Here is an 18,031-nt window from a genome sequence, read left to right as displayed (position 1 = left end):
AATAAACTCTGCCCAACAAATTAACTTCCCCAACCGCCAACACTTGTCTTCGTTTCTACACGTGGGAGTGGGCGAACCCTGTATTTATAGACGGTGGCCACGTGATCAATATCACGTGCAGCGTCGCGCCTTTTCCAACGGCCCAGCCCCCCCCACGTGACCTCCCTCCCGCTCCTTCGAGGGAGAAGTGGAGAGAGTACGTACTGCGACCTGCCGGATTGAGCACGTAACCCCGTCCTTGCGGGATGACGTCATCGGTCGCTATGGTCGCGCGTCGTTTTGCCCTTCCCTCCCTTCTTTGATACAGCAATCCTGGTTCAGTTCAGTTCAGTTCAGTTAGAATTGGGAAATAGTGGCTGAGAGTTTACTGTCTTCCGAAATTTGTAAAGCGACGGTAAGGATGTGTTTTTTTTCTTTTAACGAAGCCTTGTCATTTCCTCAGTATGTAGCTACTGGGGGAGTTAGGTGAGTTTTGGGCCCAGCCCATTCAGATCAAAGTGGTCATTGTTAGCCTATTTTGTTCTTTAAAAATAAAATGTTTGTTATGTAATCTATTGCCAACAGAATTTTCAGAATACTGGATATAAAATAGAGATTCCTCTGCCTGATACCAGCAACGTTTGCCCGAGTCCTTTATGTATTTGTTTTTTACCTTTTTTTAGTTTGCTTTCTTGCACATACATAACTGGAAAGATGCCTGACCCTTCAGCTCTGAAAATCACCGTGTGGGGGAATACGTGTACTGGGAGCTTTGAAACAAAGTTTGGTTGCAAACTGGATTTAATTGACGCAAGTAAAACTGGCAATAGGATTGGTAATCTCTGCCAGTTTTGCCAAATGGTTGTAATGACATCTATTTGCTGATGGAAGTGGGAAGAAAAACATACAGCACTTGTTAATGTGTTTTCTGGTTATTTTATGTGCTCTGCGTCTAAAAATAAGCTCTGCATGTCCATCTACTTGTCTACATGTTTTGAGTTGACATTTTCAAATTAAAGAATAATGTACATTATATGTATTAGAAGTGTTTATGTGAAGCTATGTTACAGATTCAAACAAACAATAAACAATTTCTCAGTCAGCAAGCCAGAAAACCCTTTTATTCGATCATTATGTAATCTTGCATCAATAAAGTGTTGGTTGGTTGTGGCTAACCTCTTAGTCACCTGCATGCGCACTTCACAACTGTCCAGTTAAAATCTGATGGATGAGGTACATGTTGCCTATTTATTTTGTCTTTTGCCTGTTCGGCTTTTGCTCTGCCTATGAATATAATCAGCCATAACTGTACCCAGACTTTCCAAGCCTTCAGTATTGCTCACAATTCCGCTATGAAGGCATTACAGCATCACAGATGAATATAGCATGGAAACAGACCCTTCGATCCAACTCATCCATGCCTTCCAGATATCTGAAATAAATCTAACCCCATTTACCAGCATTTGCCCCTGATCCCTCTAATTGGAGATAGTGAGAAATGTAGATGCTGGAAAGTCAGGGTCAATAAAGTGTGGAGCTGGAAAAAGTAAAGCAGGTCAAGCAGCATCAGAGGAGCAGGGCAGTAGACGTTTCAGATCGGAATCTTTAATCAGGTCCTGATGAAAGGTTCTGACCTGAAACATTGACACCGCTGCTGCTTTAGTTGCTGTGCTTTTTCCAGCTCCATGCTTTATCGGCCATATGTCTCTAAACTCTTGCTATTCGTATAGCCTTTCAGATGCCTTTTAAATGTTCTAGTTGTACCAGCCTCTACCACTTCCTCTCGTAGCTCAATCCATACGTACACCACCCTCTGCATGAAAAAGTTGCCTCTGAGGTCCCATTTAAATATTTCCTGTGTCACTTTAAACTCCTTCCCTTCAGTTTTGGACTTCCCTACCCTTGGAAAAGACATTGTCTATTGTCCCTATCCATGCCCCACATGATTTTATAAACCTCAATAAGGTCACCCCCTCAGCCTCTGACACTTCAGGGAAAATAGCCCCAGCCTATTCAGCCTCTACCTATAGCTCAAACCTCTGAACCTGGCAATGTTCTTGTAAATCTTTTCTGACCCTTTTCAAGTTTCACAACATCCTTTCTATAGCAGGGAGTCCAGAACTGAGTGCAATTTTAAGAGTCCTAACCAATGTTCTGTACAGCTGCAATGTGAGCTCTCAGCAACTATACTCAATGTACTGACCAATAAAGGGAAGCACACGAAATGGTGCTTTTACTATCCTATCTACCTGAGATTCTGCTTTCAAGGAACTATGAGCCTGCAGTCCAAGGTCTCTTTGTTCAGCAAAGAGGACCTTACCATTAAGTGTATAAGTCCTGCCCTACCAAAATATAGCACCTCACGTTTATCTAAGTTCAACTCCATTTGCCACTCCTCGGCCCATTGGTCCATCTGATCAAGATCTCATTGTACTCTTAAGTAACTACTTTTGCTGTATACTACACCTCCAATTTTGATGTCATCTGAAAATTTATTAATCATACTTCTTACGTTCCCATCCAAATCATAAATGATGAAAAGCAGCAGACCAAGCACCGATTCACCACTGTGATACACCACTAGTCACAGACCTCCAGTCTCTAAAGCAACCCTCTACTACCACCTTTTGTATTAGATTAGATTAGTTTAGATTCCCTACAATGTGGAATCAGGCCCTTCGACCCAAAAAATCCACACCGACCCTCCGAAGAGTAACCCGCCCAGACCCATTTCCCTCTGACTAATACACCTAACACTACGGGCAATTTAGCATGGCCAATTCACCTGACCTGCACATCTTTGGACTGTGGGAGGAAACCGGAGCACCTGGAGGAAACCCACGCAGACACATTAGTAGAAAGAAAAATAATATGAAGGAGTTCACGTGTCAGATATAGTTGGACTGTATCTGAAGTGTAGTCTACAGTACAGTATTTAGTAAGTTCAGAAGCATTAGTGACATTGTCGCATTTCTGCTTACAAAGCTTAGTATATTGTACACTGTCTTCTTTTTCACTGCAACAATTATGTCTCTAGCAAAATCATGACAGTTGGCAGATCCAGGAGATATTGAGTGCCCTCTGAACTCTCCATTTAGATAGACAATGCTACATTAATGTGCTACATTATTTAGTAATACTTGAAACCATTATTGGTCTTAACACATCTATCCGCTTTGTGTGTGCCTACCACAAAGTTCTCTTTTTAACCAATGTTAAAAATGCTTTGAGCTCTGAAGAGCCAGCCTTTAGTTATCCTGTTGCTTCCAGTAAACCTATCATAGGTAAAAGTGAATAAAGGTTTCCAAGGATGTGCTATGTGATTCTAAACGGGGCATTTTTTTGTTAACAAATTTGGAATAGGAATCACCGCGAAGGGAGCAAAATAGACTATGTTCTATAAAACATAAAATGGCTTGTTAGAAATTGACAGAAACAAGTACCTGGTACACTTCAGCAATGATAAAATGTGTAAAGGCAGTTATCCACAAAAACTGCAAAGGCCATTTGTTTCCAAGGTAGCACATCAACAATCTTCCTTCCTAAGGCCAATCCCACAATAAAACAAGCTGTTGAAAGGAATAGTCACAGTCCCATCACTTCAAATCTTCAAGACCCATTTTTATGTAATTTCCATTCAAAATCTTTCAGCGTTATTCTTTACTGTTGGTGAAATATGGATGTTAGTCTGTACTGAAACAACTAAAGCACAAGCAGAACATTATGATAATGTGAGATATTAAACACTTAGACCTGTTCGCCGAGCTGGGAATTTGTGTTGCAGTCGTTTCGTCCCCTGTCTAGGTGACATCCTCAGTGCTTGGGAGCCTCCTGTGAAACGCTTCTGTGATCTTTCCTCCGGCACTTGTAGTGGTTTGAATCTGCCGCTTCCGGTTGTTAGTTCCAGCTGTCCACTGCGGCAGATTCAAACCACTACAAGTGCCGGAGGAAAGATCACAGAAGCGCTTCACAGGAGGCTCCCAAGCACTGAGGATGTCACCTAGACAGGGGACGAAACGTCTGCAACACAAATTCCCAGCTCGGCGAACAGAACCACAACAACGAGCACCCGAGCTACAAATCTTCTCAAATAATTTGAACACTTAGATCATTTTACCTAACTATTGTGTAAAGGAGCATAATTACTAAAGCTCAAATCTTGAACTAAACCACACCTCCCCCCCCCCCCCCCCCCCCCCCGCCCAAGTAAAGCCAGCACCCTTTCTCATTTTCTTCTGGTCCTTTAAAATAACATAACTTTAATGCATGAAACAAGTTATTCTGTTTGTAAATAACTACAGTTTTCATTGTGGCTCAAGTGGTGCAAGCCTTACCTTGTGAATGGTGTTTATCAACTCAATTGAAATTGTGGTGTAGTCATTTTTCAAATGTAAGGTATCACAGCTCAGCATATATTCTCTGCAATCATAACCCATAGATAAGATCATACTTGTATGGCAATAACCTCTACATCTGATTTCCCTTTTCCTTTGTGTCGGCCACTGCTGTATAAAAATCTGGCTAACGTGCACAATCATTGAGCAAACCCTGGAGCGACCTGAAGACAAACAGGAAATATTTCTGTTGAAATATAAAAACTGAAAATGCCATATATATTCAGCTGGAATTCTTTTTGTCAAGAGAGAAATGACGTTAATGTTTCAGATTGATGATCTTTTATTGTAACTGGGAAGATTGGAAAAATAATAGGTTTTAAGCAGATAAAGGTGGGCAATAAAACAAAAGGCAAGATTTATTATGGAAGACATAACACCAGCCCATCCTTTACTTTAAAATTATTAAATTTCTGCTTTATCTCATTTCTGAGGAAGGGTGATCAACTTGAAGCATTAGTTCTGTTTCTCTTTCCACAAATGCTGCTAGTTTTACTGATTATTTCCAACAGTTTATTGATTGTTAGTTTATCTCTTCTCCACATTCTGCCCCTTAGCATCATCATCCAAAAGCATTGCATCAATTTTCAAATGCTTGATGGTGCCAAGCGAAAGTGAGGACTGCAGATGCTGGAGATCAAAGTCAAGATTAGAGTGGTGCTGGAAAAGCACAGCCGGTCAGGCAACATCCAAGGAGCAGGAAAATCGACGTTTTGGGCAAAAACCCTTCATCAAGAGCCTGATGAAGGGCTTTTGCCCGAAATGTCGATTTTCCTGCTCCTCAGATACTGCCTGACCTGCTGTGCTTTTCCAGCACCACTCTAAGCTTGACTCTGTACCTTGCCACCATCTCTTGATTACCTCAGATTTACCAAGTTCTCAGACTGATTTTCTGACATTTAGTACTAGATGAAAGATATTTCTTCCATTTAAAGTTGGGAAGACTAAGCCTTTGTTTGCGATGCCATTCCACAGATTCTGTTGTCTGGCAATTATCTGAGATTAAGCCAGTCTGTTTGCATCCTTTGAATCACATTTGCTATGAGATGACCTTCTGCTGTCATATTCACAGCATCTTTAACTGCCTATTTTCACCTCCATAATATTACTTAATGCTATTGCAAGCAGGACAGGGAAGGTTCACAAAACTGATTCCTGGGTTGTGAGTTTTGTTATATGGCAAGAGGCTGGATAGGTCAGGTCCATGTTTTCTAAAGTTTAGAAGAATAAGAGGTGGTCTCATTGAAACACCCAAGATGGCAGAGGGGCTGAACCGTACAAGTACTTAAATATTGTTCAAAAAAAGAACTGCAGATGCTGGAAATCAGAAACAAAAGCAAATTGCTGGAAATTCTCCGCAGGTCTGGCAGTATCTACGGAGAGAAATCGGAGTTAAGGTTTTGGATTCCAACCTGAAGAAGGGTCACATTGACCCCGAAAGTTAATTCGGATTTCTCTCCATTGATGCTGCCAGACCTCCTGAGTTTTTCCAGCATTTTCAGTTTTTGTTTGTGAAATATTGTTCCACTGACGAGGGAGCCTAGAACACAGGGCACAATTTCAGAATACAAGGCCTATCACTTAGGACTGAGATGAAAGAAATTTCTTCTTTGCATCAGAGAGTTGTGGATGGTTGATCATTAAATTTATTTAAACTTGTGCTTGCCTTCGGGGAAATGGAGAGCAGGCAGGAAAATGGAGTTGGCGTTCAAGATCCATCATTATCGTGTTGATTAGCAGAACAGGCTCCGCCGCTCCCTCACCACCAGACGCCTGGAGGAAGAACGCCTCATCTTCCGCCTCAGAACACTTCAACCCCAGGGCATCAATGTGGACTTCAACAGTTTCCTCATTTCCCCTTCCCCCATCTCACCCTCGTTCCAAACTTCCAGCTCAGCACTGTCCCCATGACTTGTCCGACCTGCCTATCTCCTTTTCCACCTATCCACTCCACCCTGACCTATCACCTTCATCCCCTCCCCCACTCACCCATTGTACTCTATGCTACTTTCTCCCCACCCCCACCCTCCTCTAGCTTATCTCTCCACGCTTCAGGCTCATTGCCTTTATTCCTGATGAAGGGCTTTTGCCCGAAACGTCAATTTCGCTGTTCGTTGGATGCTGCCTGAACTGCAGTGCTCTTCCAGCACCACTAATCCAGAATCTGGTTTCCAGCATCTGCAGTCATTGTTTTTACCTCAATTGCTACACTGGTTTTGCTCCTATTTCTACTGTCTTTATGCCACTCCTGTCTCTGTTTATTTGCATTTCAGTCACCTCCTGGCTGGTTTCCAACGGTTTGCTACCATAAGCATGAAGTTTTCAAAATTCCATCATCTGTCTTGACTCTCATCAACTCCTATTCATGTTTCAGTGCTGTTCTAACAGCTCTCATTCAATCTCAGTTCAGCATGCCTTCTTTTTGAAATTCACAGCCTTTTTTACAAATGATTAGATTAGATTAGATTACTTAGTGTGGAAACAGGCCCTTCGGCCCAACAAATCCACACCGACCCGCCAAAGCGCAACCCACCCATACCCCTACATTTACCCCTTACCTAACACTACGGGCAATTTAGTATGGCCAATACACCTGACCTGCACATCTTTGTGACTGTGGGAGGAAACCGGAGCACCCGGAGGAAACCCACGCAGACACGGGGAGAATGTGCAAACTCCACACAGTCAGTCGCCTGAGGTGGGAATTGAACCCAGGTCTCTGGCGCTGTGAGGTAGCAGTGCTAACCACTAAATGCCTTCATTTATTCAATTCTCCCATATCTCGTAACTTACTGGTAGCCACAGAACTGTCTAAAGTATCTACACTCCTCCAATTTTGTCCTTTTGAAAATGTCTAATTTCATTTGCTCCAACACTGCCTAATAGTTGCTCAAATTCTAAGTTTGCAGTTTCTTCCTATCTCACCATCGGTCTATCTCAATTTCCTTCTTTTAAGTTTCTCCTTAAACCCCATCTCTTTAACAAACATTCGTGTGATCTACATTTCCTTATGTGTCTCTGTAGCTTGTTTTATGATGCTACTGTGTAGTTCCTTGGCATGTTTTACATTAAGTGTGGCGCTAGAAAAGCACAGCAGGTCAGACGGCATCCGAGGAGCAGGGGAGCTGACGTTCCGGACATATGCTCTTCATCAGGAATGTGATACTTTACTAATGATAAAAGCAGATTGAGGGAAGACGTCAAAGATAGCTAAAAGCTGTTCAAGCCATGCAATTAAGTCACGTGACTAGGGTTCTGGGTTAAGTCACTTAAATTAACAAGATCCGTCTGCATCTTGTCAAAAAGCTTTGTGTGGTTTAGATAATGAAATATGGAATGATTCGTCCCATCTCTGGCATAATGGGTTTTGGCATAATGGATTTGGTATGTCCTCTGGTTTATAGTAGCCAACTTGCACCTGGCAAGTGTCCATTTTGTAAAAAAAAATCAATGTTTTGTTTAAAGGATCCTCTTCATGCCTTCTGGAAATCACAGTTATAATTGAGGCTTTTGTTTTGGAGCATTTATTTTCTGCTCTATTATCTCAAGCATGCTTTGTAGGTAATGTAGATATAATATTGAATAGTTTTTCATAAAAGGCTAGAGGCTTCAAATTATAATTATGAAATTGTTCTAATTAAGTAATTTGAAATTGTTAAATACTATCCAATTGTAATGTCAATCTTGCACTATTTCACAGACCTCATTTGGCTACATCTAACACCAATCTCCTGTTCTAGGCACACAGCTAAAATGGCAGATGAAAGCATTGCATGTATAATCAAAAGCCCAATTGCACTACAGACTGGCGATGTGAGAACAGACTTGGCAAAACCTGGAGTGTATGTTATTGAGGTGACTTTTCCACGGGAAAGAATCATAAATGTATGTAAGTCTTGTGCTTTTCAAACATAATTATTAATGGACAAAACTAAAAATGGAAATATTAATACCTTTATATTCCATTTTAATGTATATGGTTAGGCAGATAGTTAGACAAATTAAAGAAGTAGCATGTGCTTGGGAGAAAGTAAGCTTCAAAGAGGTTCTTGAAAAGAGAGACAGTCAGGGTAGTTTAGGGAGGAAATTTAATAACAACAATTGGACAAAATAATGGGCAATGAATGAAAGGCCAGATAGAAAGGAGCAGAGAATTCAGAAAGTTGGAGGTGGGTGCTGGAAGGATTAGAGGAAGTGGGAAGAGGTTGATTATTTATGTAGACATAAAATATTTCTTTTTTTTTATCTCCAGCATGCCTGTTCTTGGTGCAAATTAGTCTGTAGGAAAATTACAAAATACAACAAATGAAAATAGAATGACATGGGATCACTAGCGCAGAACAGGTAATTTCACTCAAGCTTCCATGCTGCTGTTTATGTTCTGATTAGGCACCCTCTAATCTTTCCTTACCTAAACCCATTGTTGTAACCCTCTTTTTCAATCTTCCTCATGCTTGCCTAGCTTCCCCTTAAATGGAAGTATACTGTGTATTCTTGCCAGTGGGTGAAGCCATTTTTCTGAAAAGCTGTTTTCTCTTGTGGGAGGGCCTAATCTAGGGGATACAGTTTAAAAATAAGAGGTCGCCCATTTAGGATGGACATGAAAGAGAAGTTTGTTCAGGATCATGAATCTGTGGAACTTATGTCCCAACAGCAAGGTGAAGGCAGTGACATTGAACATTTTTAAATCAGGTGTATAGATTCTTGACTAAAAATATAAATAAAACCACCACAGTCCCAGAGGCTGCTTTCCTGTTAGAGAGGGACAACTGGTGATGAGTTTAACCTGGGGGTCATCACACATCTGGCAAAGTTGAGAAGGCAAGGCCTTCATGGTGACCTCAGTCAGTATTTAACCCATGCTACTGGTGTCTTCTGCATTGCAAACCAGCCATCAAGCCAATTGAGCTAACCAACCCCCATGGGTGCTCTCTCATTAGACAGTGATGAGCGCTTTAACCTAAGGTTTACCATACCTCAGGTAAAGAGAAAGGTTGAGAGGGAGAGACCTTATGGTGACATTAGTTGGGGCAAGAATTGATGTTAGTGATATCTTGCATCATAGACCAGCCATCCAGGCAACTGAGCTGTTTGTAATGTGGTTGAATTGTACAATTTGTTAGCTTACAGCCCAAATCATTTGATTAGATTATAGGGGCTGCAGCAACATGCCTTAAATGATGTGCAACATGCCCCATCAAGAGTTCCAATCCACGAGCTACACAGGAATTGTCCAGGAAGTTTAAATTTGTGATGGGCAATTAACCTCAATCTGGAAGACCCCAATAAACTCTCCAGTTCTGAGTTAAAGTGGAGACTTTTACTTACTTGAAACATTATTCAGGAAATGTTGAAGGGATTAAAATCTGCTCTAACTTCTGGGTAACTATAAAATTGGTAAGCACCTGACTCACCGTACATTTCTATGACACCAATGGCACTCTTCCATCAGATTTCTGAATATTCCATTCCAACTCTTCACCCATTTACCTAACACATACCCAACACATTCATCTTATAAACTGACTGTCTCTCTAACGCTTCAGTGAGATATTGAGACCATTTATAGTTCTTTATTTACTGAAATGGTGTAGTTGATGCTATTAGAAAGATGGTTTGACATTACAACAATTCAGCTTGATTGAACCTTTCCTGTAGATTTCGTAAGCATCTAGCATCAGAACTTGGGCACAGAAATGCAGAGCATAGATGCAAGAGAAGAAGATTGGTGAGAAATTAGCAATGCAACATTGATTACTGGTCTGAAGAGATTTTGGCCAATAAACCAGAGTAACTGCTAATGTGTTGCTGCAGGTGGAGCAAATCCAAGTTAATTTGGTTGTGTCAGTTTTCTGTTGTGAAGATTTAAAGAATCCTAAACCATTCCAGATTTGGGCAGGTTGGGCATCAGATTTCTGAGTTTTGAAAAAGATGGAACCTGTACAAGCCAAACAAGGGAGATGGGGATCTGAGGGCAAATCCAGAGCAAGGTATAGCAGGCAGAAAATTAGTGAGTGACACTGAAAGACAGAGGATGCAGGGAGTATAGTGCAGGAATTTGGCTGTATGAAAAGGTATATATTAAAAGCAGAGACATGGACTTTATCACTGCACTGCAAAAGCCCGAAGTGGGGCCTAGCATTACTAAGAATCAGTTACAGCTGTGAGGACAGATGATATAGAAAATTAAGCATCAAATGAGACTATGGGTTGAGCTCTGAAACTAGGGGCAGCTACACTGCGAAGCATGCACTTTTAACTCCCAAGTATTACTTTCACTCCCAATTGTGAGAGAAGCAAACGTGTAGGAAAATTTTACTGCAGAAATAATATTGATAATATTTAGTGACTTCAATTACCTAAATATCAACTGGGATACAAATAGTGTGAGGGGCACAAAGGAATCACAATTCTTGAACTGCATTGAGGAGAATTATTTTAGCCAGCAGATAAGCCCAACGAGAGAGAGCACAATTCTCGGTCTAGTTTTAGGAAAATAAACTGGATAGGTGGATGTAGTTGCAGTGAATCACTATTTTTGGAGATAATAATCATAATTATATATATGGAATATGAGAGGTGTACTGTATTATCACAATCTCCATGATGTCTGATTAGTCAGTTGAGGGTGTGAATGAGAAGGCTGTCTACCAGTAAGTATTATTTAAGACAAAGTTGCATTAATATTTATGATTTATGCTGCAAATCAAGTATAATGATGTCATAGAGATGTACAGCATGGAAACAGACCCTTCGGTCCAACCCGTCCATGCCGACCAGATATCCCAACCCAATCTAGTCCCACCTGCCAGCACCCGACCCATATCCCCCCAAACCCATCCAAATGCCTCTTAAATGTTGCAATTGTACCAGCCTCCTCCACATCCTCTGGCAGCTCATTCCATACACGTACCACCCTCTGCGTGAAAAAGTTGCCCCTTGGGTCTCTTTTATATCTTTCCTCTCTCACCCTAAACCTCTAGTTCTGGATTCCCCAACCCCAGGGAAAAGACTTTGCCGATTTATCCTATCCATGCCCCTCATAATTTTGTAAACCTCTATAAGGTCACCCCTCAGCCTCTGATGCTCCAGGGAAAACAGCCCCAGCCTGTTCAGCCTCTCCCTGTAGCTCAAATCCTCCAACCCTTGGCAACAATCTTTTCTGAACCCTTTCAAGTTTCACAACATCTTTCCGATAGGAAGGAGACCAGAATTGCACGCAATGTTCCAACAGTGGCCTAACCAATGTCCTGTACAACCGTATCATGACCTCCCAACTCCTGTACTCAATACTCTGACCAATAAGGGAAAGCATACCAAACGCCTTCTTCACTATCCTATCTACCTGTGACTCCACTTTCAAGGAGCTATGAACCTGCACTCCAAGATCTCTTTGTTCAGCAACACTCCCTAGGACCTTACCATTAAGTGTACAAGTCCTGCTAAGATTTGCTTTCCCAAAATGCAGCACCTCACATTTATCTGAATTAAACTCCATCTGCCACTTCTCAGCCCTTTGGCCCATCTGGTCCAGATCCTGTTGTACTCTGAGGTAATCCTCTTCGCTGTCCACTACACCTCCAATTTTGGTGTCATCTGCAAACTTACTAACTGTACCTCTTATGCTCGCATCCAAATCATTTATGTAAATGATAAAAAGTAGAGGGCCCAGCACCGATCCTTGTGGCACTCCACTGGTCACACGTCTCCCAGTCTGAAAAACAACCCTCCACCACCACCCTCTGTCTTCTACCTTTGAGCCAGTTCTGTATCCAAATGGCTAGTTCTCCCTGTATTCCATGAGATCTAACCTTGCTAATCAGTCTCCCATGGGAACCTTGTCGAATGCCTTACTGATGTCCATATAGATCACATCTACTGCTCTGCCCTTATCAATCTTCTTTGTTACTTCTTCAAAAAACTCAATCAAGTTTGTGAGACATGATTTCCCACACACAAAGCCATGTTGACTATCCCGAATCAGTCCTTGCCTTTCCAAATACATGTACATCATGTCCCTCAGGATTCTCTCCAACAACTTGCCCACCACTGAGGTCAGGCTCACCGATCTATAGTTCCCTGGCTTGTCTTTACTGCCCTTCTTAAACAGTGGCACCACGTTTGCCAACCTCCAGTCTTCCGGCACCTCACCTGTGACTATCGATGATACAAATATCTCAGCAAAAGGCCCAGCAATCACTAATCTAGCTTCCCACAGAGTTTTCGGGTGCACCTGATCAGGTCCTGGGGATTTATCCACCTTTAACCATTTCAAGACATCCAGCACTTCTTCTTCTGTAATCTGGACATTTTGCAAGATGTAACCATCTATTTCCCTAGTAAATACTGATGCAAAATTTTCATTTAAAATCTCCCCCATTTTCTGTGGCTCCACACAAAGGCTGCCTTGCTGACCTTTGAGGGGCCCTATTCTCTCCCTAAGTACCCTTTTGTCCTTAATATATTTGTAAAAACCCTTTGGATTCTCCTTAATTCTATTTGCCAAAGCTATCTCATGTCCCCGTTTTGCCCTCCTGATTTCCCTCTTAAGTATACTCCTACTTTCTTTATACTCTTCTAAGGGTTCACTCAATCTATCCTGTCTATACCTGACATATGCTTCCTTCTTTTTCTTAACCAAACCCTCAATCTCTTTAGTCATCCAGCCTTCCCTTTCACCCTGACAGGAATATACTTTCTCTGGATTCTTGTTATCTCATTTCTGAAGGCTTCCCATTTTCCAGCCGTCCCTTTACCTGCGAACATCTACCTCCAATCAGCTTTCGAAAGTTCTTGCCTAATACCATCAAAATTGGCCTTTTTCCAATTTAGAACTTCAATTTTTAGATCTGGTCTATCCTTTTCCATCACTATTTTAAAACGAATAGAATTATGGTCGCTGGCCCCAAAGTGCTCCCCCACTGATATCTCAGTCACCTGCTCTGCCTTATTTCCCAAGAGTAGGTCAGGTTTTGCACCTTCCCTAGGAGGTACATCCACATACTGAATCAGAAAGTTGTCTTGTACACACTTAACAAATTCCTCTCCATCTAAACCTTTAACACAATGGCAGTCCCAGTCGATGTCTGCGAAGTTAAAATCCCCTACCATAACTTCCTTATTATTCTTACAGGTAGCTGAGATCTCCTTACAAGTTTGTTTCTCAATTTCCCTCTGACTATTGAGAGGTCTATAATACAATCCCAGTAAGGTGATCATCCCTTTCTTATTTCTCTGTTCCACCCAAATAACTTCCCTGGATGTATTTCCGGGAATATCCTCCCTCAGCACAGCTGTAATGCTATCCCTTATCAAAAATGCCACCCCCGCCCCTCCTCTCTTGCCTCCCTTTCTATCCTTCCTGTAGCATTTGTATTCTAGAACATTAAGCTGCCAGTCCTGCCTATCCCCAAGCCATGTTTCCGTAATTGCTATGCTATCCCAGTCCCATGTTCCTAACCATGCCCTGAGTTCATCTGCCTTCCCTTGCATTGAAATAAATGCATTTTAATTTATTAGTCTTACCTTGTCCCTGCCAGTCCTGACTGTTTGACTCACGTCTGTTCTCAGCTGTGTATCCATCTCAGATTGATCTCTTTCCTCACTATCTCCCTGGGTCCCACCACCCCCCCCTCCTCACCTTACTAGTTCTAGCAAATCTCCCTGCCAGTATATTAGTCCCCTTCCAATTTAGGTGCAATCCGTCCTTCTTGTACAGATCACTTCTCCCCCAAAAGAGATTCCAATGATCCAAAAATGTGAATCCTTCTCCCATACACCAGCTCCTCAGCCATGCATTCATCTGCTCTATCCTCCTATTCCTGCCCTCACTAGCTCGTAGCACTGGGAGTAATCCAGATATTACTACTCTTGAGGACCTCCTTTTTAAATTTCTGCCTAACTCTCTGTGATCTCCCTTCAGAGTCTCAACCTTTTCCCTTCCAATGTCATTGGTTCGATGTGTGTGCCCCTGCATTAAATTTCTATTACTTAGTGTGTTTTTACATTGATATGTAGACCTCTTAATCAGCCAGCATACTTCTGGTCCCATAGGTGCCAGTTAATAAAAGGTTTGTTGTATAATTAGATTCAGCATGATTAAGGAAATGTTAGAACAAAGGTCCAAAATTGAAAGAAGACAAATTTTACAAAATTGAGACATAATATTACAAAGGTTGACCTGAAGGCTACTTGAAGGAAAGTCACTGACAATTCAGTGGAAGGCATTCAAAAGCCAAGCTTTTGAGGCACGGTGATGACCTGTCCATACAAAGAAAATGGGTGGGACTGCCCTAAAGGAGCCTTCCACATCCATCAAAGTTTTACCTGCACATCCACTAATGTCATTTATTGTATCAGTTGCTCCCGATGCGGTCTCCTCTACATTGGGGAGACTGGGCGCCTCCTAGCAGAGCGCTTTAGGGAACATCTCCGAGACACCCGCACCAATCAACCACACTGCCCCATGGCCCAACATTTCAATTCCCCCTCCCACTCTGCCGAGGACATGGAGGTCCTGGGCCTCCTTCACCGCCGCTCTCTCAACACCAGACGCCTGGAGGAAGAATGCCTCATCTTCCACCTCGGAACACTTCAACCCCAGAGCATCAATGTGGACTTCAACAGCTTCCTCATTTCCCCTTCCCCCACCTCATCCTAGTTTCAAACTTCCAGCTCAGCACTGTCCCCATGACTTGTCCGGACATGTCCGACCTTTTCCACCTATCCACTCCACCCTCTCCTCCCTGACCTATCACCTTCATCTCCTCCCCCACTCACCCATTGTACTCTATGCTACTCTCTCCCCACCCCCACCCTCCCCTAGCTTATCTCTCCACGCTTCAGGCTCACTGCCTTTATTCCTGATGAACGGCTTTTGCCTGAAACGTCGATTTCGCTGGTCGTTGGATGCTGCCTGAACTGCTGTGCTCTTCCAGTACCACTGATCCAGAACCTGCCAAATCTAGAGTCCCCTGTCATTCAGGGGAAATGATGGCCTAGTGGTATTATCGCTAGACTGTTAATCAAAAGACTCAAGTAATGTTCTGGGGGTCTGAGTTTGAATTTCACCCTGGCATATGGTGGAATTTGAATTCAATAAAAATCTGGTCTAATAATGACCATGAAACCATTGTTGATTGTCAGACAAACCCATCTGGTTCACTAATGTCCTTTAGAGAAGAAAACTGCTATCATAGAAGAATACAGCGCAGTACAGGCCCTTTGGCCCTCGATGTTGCGCCGATCCAAGCCCACCTAACCTATACTAACCCACTATCCTCCATATACCTATCCAATGCCCGCTTAAATGCCCATAAAGAGGGAGAGTCCACCACTGCTACTGGCAGGGCATTCCATGAACTTACGACTCGCTGAGTGAAGAACCTACCCCTAACTTCAGTCCTATATCTACCCCCCCTTAATTTAAAGCTATGTCCCCTTGTAATACCCGACTCCATACGCGGGAAAAGGTTCACACTGTCAACCCTATCTAACCCCCTAACTTGTACACCTCAATCAAGTCACCCCTAAACCTTCTTTTCTCTAATGAAAACAGCCCCAAGTGTCTCAGTCTTTCATCATACGATCTTCCTTCCATACCAGGCAACATCCTGGTAAACCTCCTCTGCACCCGTTCCAGTGCCTCCACATCCTTCCTATAGTATGGCGACCAAAACTGCACACAATATTCCAGATGCGGCCGCACCAGAGTCTTATACAACTGCATCATGACCTCAGGACTCCGGAACTCAATTCCTCTACCAATAAAAGCCAGTACGCCATATGCCTTCCTCACCGCACTATTTACCTGGGTGGCAACTTTCAGAGATCTGTGTACATGGACACCAAGATCCCTCTGCTCATCCACACTACCAAGTATCCGACCATTAGCCCAGTACCCCATCTTTTTGTTATTCTTCCCAAAGTGAATCACCTCACATTTAGCTACATTGAATTCCATTTGCCACCTTTCTGCCCAGCTCTGCAGCTTCTCTATATCCTGCTGTAACCTGCCACATCCTTCCTCACTGTCAACAACTCCTCCGACTTTCGTATCATCCGCAAACTTGCTCACCCAACCTTCTAACCCCTCTTCCAGGTCATTTATAAAAATGACAAACAGCAATGGTCCCAAAACAGATCCTTGCGGAACACCGCTAGTGACGGCACTCCATGAAGAAACTTTGCCATCAACTACTACCCTCTGTCTTCTTCCATCCAGCCAATTCCTAATCCAAACCTCCAACTCACCCTCAATGCCATATCTCCGTATTTTCTGCAGTAGCCTACCATGGGGAACCTTATCAAACGCCTTACTAAAATCCATATATACCACATCTACCGCTTTCCCCTCATCAACCTTCTTCGTCACCTTTTCAAAGAATTCAATAAGGTTTGTGAGGCACGACCTGCCCTTCACAAAACCATGCTGACTATCCTTGATCACATTATTCCTATCCAGATGTGCATAAATCCTATCCCTTACAATTCTCTCTAAGACTTTGCCCACAACAGAAGTGAGACTCACCGGCCTATAGTTACTAGGGTTATCCCTACTCCCCTTTTTGAACAAGGGAACCACATTTGCTATCCTCCAGTCTTCTGGCACTACTCCTGTAGACAAAGAGGACATAAAAATCAAGGCCAATGGCTCTGCAATCTCCTCCCTTGCTTCCCAGAGAATCCTGGGATAAATGCCATCAGGCCCAGGGGACTTATCTATTTTCACCTTTTCCAGGATTTCCAACACCTCTTCTCTACATACCTCAAAGCCATCCATTCTACTTACTTGTGACTCAGTATTCACATCGACGACAATGCCCTGTTCCTGAGTAAATACTGAAGAAAAGTATTCATTCAGTGTCTCCCCAATCTCTTCCTCCTCCACACGCAACTTCCCACTACTATCCTTGACTGGACCTATTCCTACCCTAGTCATTCTTTTATTCCTAACATACCTATAGAAAGCCTTAGGGTTTTCCCTAATCCTACCGACTAAGGACCTTTCATGTCCCCTCCTTGCTGCTCTTAGCTCTATCCTTACCCTGGTCCAACCTACATGGGACTCTAGTCCTACAGCAATGTAGTTGATCCTTAATTGCCAATTGGGCAATAAATGGTGTCCAGCCAGCAACACCCACATCCCACAAATGAATTTTAAAAAACATGCAAGGTAAGATAAATCAGAATAATAGTGTTTATGACAATCTCAGTAAGTAATAATTTAGGAAACTTAGAGAAGTACAAAAAGTAGATGTAACGTAAAAAGGAAATCAGGAAAATAGAGAATATGAAAAAAAATTGGCTGGAAAGATTAAGGAATATCCAAAGATGTTTTATCAATGCATCAAGAGCAGGAGGATAAGTTCTGAATGGATTGGGCATATCAGAAATTTAAATGGTAACTTGTGTAAGACTGCAGAAGATGTGGGCAGGGTCCTTAAGAATTACTTTGTCTTCGCAAAGTAGAAGGCTGATGAAGACAGAAGAGTCAGGTGAAATATTAAATAAAGTAAGCATGATAAGTAGGGACGTACTGGAGGGATTGACCTGCTTGAAGGCAGATAAATCATCAGGGCCAGATTAATTACATCCTACACTTAAAGGAATGCAGCAGCAGATATTCTGAAGATGATTTGCAAATCCTTACCAAATAC

At 42.5% G+C, this 18,031-nt stretch overlaps 1 protein-coding gene across 2 annotated transcripts in view; it reads left to right on the top strand.

Moving 5' to 3' along the window:
* The first annotated feature begins 237 nt into the window (after positions 1-237).
* The window catches only part of nicn1 (nicolin 1), a 36,528-nt gene continuing 18,734 nt past the window's right edge, over positions 238-18,031 (top strand). The window contains exons 1-2 of one of the 2 annotated variants that reach the window (XM_043708525.2): positions 238-394; positions 8,114-8,262. In XM_043708525.2, the coding sequence (XP_043564460.1) occupies positions 8,127-8,262 (136 nt within the window). In that variant the 5' untranslated portion in view covers positions 238-394; positions 8,114-8,126. The remainder of the gene's footprint in view (positions 395-8,113; positions 8,263-18,031) is intronic. The other variant, XM_043708526.2, reaches the window with a different exon arrangement.

Source organism: Chiloscyllium plagiosum, unplaced genomic scaffold (assembly GCF_037043375.1).
Source record: "Chiloscyllium plagiosum isolate Xiang-an unplaced genomic scaffold, Cpla_swu_hap1 HiC_scaffold_14, whole genome shotgun sequence".
NCBI classification, from domain to species: domain Eukaryota; kingdom Metazoa; phylum Chordata; class Chondrichthyes; order Orectolobiformes; family Hemiscylliidae; genus Chiloscyllium; species Chiloscyllium plagiosum.
This window is presented reverse-complemented; position numbering and strand designations above follow the sequence as displayed.